The following is a 6121-nucleotide window of genomic DNA, read 5'->3' on the forward strand; positions in this document are numbered from 1 at the left end:
AAATTTAGGTGGCAACCGTATTTAGAAATACACTGCAATGAATAGTACATATCTTGAGCGTATGTGTACTGTGTACACATACAAAAAAATGCTGATTAAATAAAAAAAAAAAATAATAATAATAAAAATTTGTATTACACAAAAGCGTGGCAACCCTGCTCAAAAATATTTTCAGACCAAAGTTCTCACCAATACCTTTAATTTGATATCCATATAGCGATGTTTTAGATAAATTTTGTAGAATTCAAAATAAGTGGCAACACTTAGTATATAGGGAAATCATTGTTTAAGAAACGTCTCGTGGTAGCCGTGAATAGTAATATTGTACCTTTATTTTCTAAACAAAAAAAAATAAACAAATATGCCATTCAGAATAGGTGGCAACCCTATTAGAAATATTTTTTGATTGGGGGTTTTTAAAATACCTACCGTAACTAATTTCGAACAGGTGGCAACCTTATACGAGTCTTCTCGGATATAATACCTATTTAGATAATCTTAAAATGCAAAAGATTAACCGTATGCAAAATTTCATAGAAATCGTTAGAACCGTTTCCGGGGACCCTATATACATATATATGTATTTTTTTATAAGAATTTATCGTTTAAAGTAATACAATTTAGAGTTAATTCTAGCTTTTATAGTTTTATATATTTTATGTTATTTAATTTTTAGAAAACTTTCTCTACTCCATCAGAAAAGTGGTAGTGACCTCACCTGACCGCCATTAAACCGGGGGCTCTGCCGTGAGTTCTGAAAAGCTTGACAGGTGATAAATCTACATATAACCCGTACAAAGATACATATGTATGTAGGTATGTACTCCACTTGCTGTATTTATTTACATATGTATGTATGTACATACATGCGCATACATACAAACATGGCCGTATTCACTTGCTTGACCCACAACCAACTAGCTAGTTACCGTTGGCTGTCCATGGTCATGGCCTTTGTTTGCTCACAGGTTCTGTGCGGATTTAACTGACCCACCAACGAGCAGACCAGCCAACCAGCCAACCAGCAAGCCAGCTATGTCGCCGTGGTTTCTGGTGTGGTCACGTTTTTGACGCGCACATTTTCTGTCCGGCCGTCGGAAAACACATGCGGCGGACACATTTTGCATACTCACATACTTATAAGTAGATGTGCATATACATACATACATATATGTACATATGTATATAAACGTAGTACAAATAAGTATACAATTTACACATTATTGTCAATGCATGGACTTGAGCATCATGAGCTGTTAAGCGAGTTCATTATTACTGTGGGTTAAGTATGCATGCGCTAAGTGCTGGTGGCAAACGACGGTTAGCGCGTCTTTTTTTTTGTGATTATCTGCCGTGATATTGCTAATTAAATGCAACGCTGCCGTGGCGCACGTAATTGACAGATTTAGCGCTGTGTGACCCATATTCCGCGTTGTTGCACTCGTGCCGCGGGCAATTCAATAACTGGGTGATGATTTTGCGCTGGGCGGTTGGCCACAAAACGTGAGTGAGCGAAGCTTATGTAAAGCATTGAGTAGGCAAATGTTTTACTACTTTCTTTTTTGCGCATGGAAATCTTGTACATTTTATTGCATTGGTCATGCGCTTGCATTGTGCGGTTTTTTTTTGATTATAGACATGCTATTAAAAATAAACTAACTAAAAAAGTTGTCAGAGTGCTTAAAAGGATACGAGTTTGGCAGAACTATGGACACTGCTATTTAAAATATCTTGTGTATCCCGCTGATGAATTCCCAACCCTTAAAGCCTTCCTCGGTAAACGACTTCCTAATTCTAAGTGGATTGACAGTGGTAAAAAAAACTTACCACACGCACCGAGGCCTGATGATTTCCAAGACAAAGTCGGTATCTCGCCTTTGCAAACAGAAACAGGCAAATTAAAATGGTGATGATATATATATGTATATAGATACCTAGTGAGTAAACATATGTTTTTTTTATAGCGAAAGGTCGCGGATATTTCGTCATTCTCTCAAAAAAATACACATTTTTTAACTTTCATTTAATTTTTAGAAACCGGTTCTATTGTTTTGTTTATTGTTTTAAAAAGCAAAATATTTTTATTCTATTTCTTAAAATTTTTACAAACGTATACATATTATTTTTTAACCGACTGCACAAAATGTATAAAGGAAAGTTGTTACCTCACATGAAGAAATTAGCGATAATCTTAAATTTTTATATGAGATTTCAAGGCGGTTTTGTTTTTTATTAAAAAATTACTTGCTGCTATTTCTGATTAAATATTTTTCCAATTAAATTTTATAATTGGTTTTATATTTTATTATTTTAAAAAGAAAAATATATACATATTTTTAATTTAATTATAATTTAAAGATCTTATTTTATTAATTTTTTTTCTTTAAATTTTTAGAAAGGAAAAAAAAAATATATATATATTTTTTTGATATCACTTTATTTTCCAAAATATTTTTACTAATTTTTGCTTTATTTTCATTTTATTTATTAGTTTTTATTGCTTGAAAAAATAAAAACAAGTATTTTTTTATTTGGATTTATGAAATAAAAAAAATGCATAACGCTAAGACTTCCTCAATTGTCTTTCGAAAGACAGTAAAGAGCTTTCAAGATGGTTGCCACAATTGACAATTCGTCGCCTGGTTAATAGGTTGTCGTATGTTACTTTTGGCAGGTTCTGGAAAATCGCGATTAAAGTTTGGAATGCAATTTCTCAATAACGCGAAGATAGATTTTCTCAAAAGTCTCGGAGAATATTATCAACTACTTCACAAAATTCTTAAATTATTTAATTTTAGTTGTTCATTGTTAATAAGCTTTGAGTTCATGAAGGATTTTCTTTAAAACAATTTTGTTGTAAGCGACATACATATGCCAACAATTTGTCAGCCAAAATACGACAAAATGTGATACCAATTTGTACTGAAGTAAGGATACTTTTTACTCAATATCTCGGAAACTATAAGAGATATCCAAAAATTGATAACACCAATCGAGAGATCATATTTTAATATATGTGACTCCAAATATAACTAAAAGTCAACAAAAAGGCGCTTACGACATTATTTTATTAAGGCCACGAATTGCATTACGAAACAATTTTCACTTTCGAAAGACTGTACTGAGTTTAAATACAGTTGCAAGAATTACCCTGTTAATACTGACAGTATGAGATAACTGTGTGGTATACTTTTAGGCCCAGCAGCAATTTTTTTTAGAGACTAGGGCTGCTAGAAATTGTTTTCGAATTTCTTATTTAGATAGCGCCTAAAATTATGCAATAATTGACACTTGTGACTCTTCTCGAGATATACATATGATTGACCGTTCAGATTTGTATACACACATAAAAATGTGGAGTTACGATTTTTTATATATGTGTATGTATCTGAAAATTTACAAACTAATCAACAACTCTTTTCTTCTTCTACTTTCAGCGGGCAGCGCACGTAACTCAACAACACTGCGCGTACGCGGTAGGCTCAATACTGGTGCGGCTGAAAAATCCTTCCTCGAGCCGTTGCGCATAAATAGACTGCAGCTGCTGGAGCGTGATCAACAAATATCCGACAATGTTGTCTCCTCATCGACCACAACAGGATTGAAATTGATGCGCGCCATCACAGCCGAACAAATGGATCTCGACGATGACATCACCGACGAAGAAGACTGCGAAGTACATTCCATAACAAGAGGGGCGCAATGCTACAATAGACACAACAACAACAACAACACCAGCAGCCACAACATTAAAACAGTATTCACAGCACCCACGCTGCATGACAAACAATCACTGCCACCCAAAATAGCAACAACAACAACAACAACGACCTCTGCGAACAATCAGCATAGCCCGAAACATTACCAGCAGCAATATTACGCCGCTAGTGATGACGACGAACATGATTCCGATACATATTCAAGCATATGTGAGATTAAAAATACCGAAGGCTTATTGGCAATCGCATTAAAAACCATCAAACTGGTGAAACGTAATCAAATGTTGCAACGCCGTTTGGCGCAGCTGCAGCTGGAAACTTCCGAATTCATACAATCAGTGTTGGCAAATCCAGAGAATCGTCACTTTCGCAACAAAATGCAAAAGCCTTCATCGCCATCGGCGGTCACGTCTGCCACATCGCCCAGTGTAACGCCTTTGCAGGCGTTGCAATCACCAACAGCGACGGCGGCTGACAATTGAGCGTAGTAGATTTCTCATAGATACATACATACATACATCCAGCTATGCATTTGCATGGTTCCGGCGATATGTTGCTGTTGGCGTGCTTCAAAGCGCTTTTTAGCAACATGTTGCTCACTAATAATAATGTTGCGATGCACAAATCAGCTATTAAATACATATATACAAGCGCTTATAGTACACACAAGCACGCGCACGCGCGCCTGTCTCACCGATGTGCTTTCTGCGTAGCTTTTGTTAAGCCAGCAGTTGCCGGTTGTTTTGTTGCATACTTGTAGGCGCATCGCGATTTCACCTCAAATTGTGATAAACAAAAAAAAAAAATAAATAAATAAATCGAAGCATAACACAGCGTTGCCGCTTTACTAAAATACTTAGCTGCTAGTAATCAACTCCACTTATCTACAAACTTCATACATACATACATACATACATATGTCTACCCTCTACTACTAAGAATTAACTATGTATAGATATTTATTCAATTATGTACGTTCATAATGTTAGAAAACATACAAAATACAGCTAAAAATACTATTCAAACACCAAAATATCTAGTCACAACTGGTATTCTCTCACAAATGATGTTTAAGCGAATGTGTGTTAGCTTGAAAGCACGGTTAGTCTAGACTTAATATAAGTTAACTTAACTTAGCTTAACATATACGGAGGGTTCATACGGTCAACTTGATGAGTAGTGCGCTTCTGCAACGTCTGTAAAAAATAAAGCTTAACTTAACTTAACGCAACCTAACTTAACTTAACTTAACCTAATTTGACTTAACTTAACGTAAGAAATTGTCAATAATTTCTCAGCACGCCAACTAAAGTCAGATGCGAGAATATTTTGTGTTCGTAATTTCTTTTTCAGCTGTTTGACAGCTCACCACGTTCAAGTTCCGTAATGCAGTAACTTAAGAACCTAAAATTTGCAGGTTCTTAAGGTCTGATAATGGCAACTTAACGTAAGCTACACTTAAAAATTATCCTAAATGGATGCTGCTTATATTTGGACAGGCGAAACTTAACGTAACTTAATGCAACACCAAAGTCTGTTTCATTTCGATTTTCTAAATTCTAAGTTACGTAAAGTAAAGTTAAGTAAATTAAGTCTAGGCTAACTGAGCTTTAAAGCGGGCTGGGAGAGGCGGAAAAGTGAGAGCGTGGGCGCTACAAAACACTTTCTATATAGCAAAATTTTAGGCATTGTAGTGATCTCAAGAAATTATCTGAAAGTACTGAATTTAATGAAAATAGTTATAGCACTTGCGCTATTCTCTGTAGGAAGAATAAAATGCTTTTGTAGATCAAGCCAACTCATCAAATATATAAATAGATAATTTTACGAAGCTTTGCAACGCTAAGCCAAAAAAAAAACTGCTATGTGAAGTCGAAAATGCTTGGTAAGCTTTTCAAAAATAGAAAAAAAAAATCACAATTTTCTAACAAAAATGCTAGTGAAACTTCGGCTTTAACGAAATTTGGATTTGCTTGCATTTTTGCTTTGCACACACTTTTCCACTAAATAAATGCATTTCACCTTTTTACTGCTGCACCCAAAAATAAATGCCAAATTTTTGTAGATTGAATTGCTTAGCTTTGAATTAAAGTTCGCTTAGCTACGATTTAAAAAGTTTTTATTTAGTATGCTTGTAGGGTTTATTGCTAGCTTGCAACTTTCGCAAATATGAAATTTGTATTTTATATAGTCAGCGCAATGAAAAAATTTACAAATACGAGGGTAGTTTGACAGATATTCTCGGTATGCCGAATTGGCGTAGATTTTTTTTAGATTTTTTTTTCTTTAAATTAGATTTATTTTTTTCAATCTAATTTTCTTTAAATTTTTGGATTTTATTGTTTTAAAAAGATAAATATATATAATTCTATATAATTTTTAGAAATTTAATTTTTTTATTT

At 34.3% G+C, this 6121-nt stretch overlaps 1 protein-coding gene across 1 annotated transcript; it reads left to right on the top strand.

The window, feature by feature from the left end:
• Positions 1 to 3382: 3382 nt before the first annotated feature.
• On the top strand, positions 3383 to 4712 carry LOC118737703. The gene has a single exon (XM_036468446.1). The coding sequence runs from the start codon at positions 3383 to 3385 to the stop codon at positions 4199 to 4201; it is 819 nt and encodes a 272-aa protein (XP_036324339.1). The 3' UTR covers positions 4202 to 4712.
• Positions 4713 to 6121: the final 1409 nt, after the last annotated feature.

The sequence above is a fragment of the Rhagoletis pomonella genome, unplaced genomic scaffold (assembly GCF_013731165.1).
Source record: "Rhagoletis pomonella isolate Grant_MI unplaced genomic scaffold, Rhpom_1.0 Rhpom_scaffold_00001, whole genome shotgun sequence".
Classification (NCBI taxonomy): Eukaryota; Metazoa; Arthropoda; class Insecta; order Diptera; family Tephritidae; genus Rhagoletis; species Rhagoletis pomonella.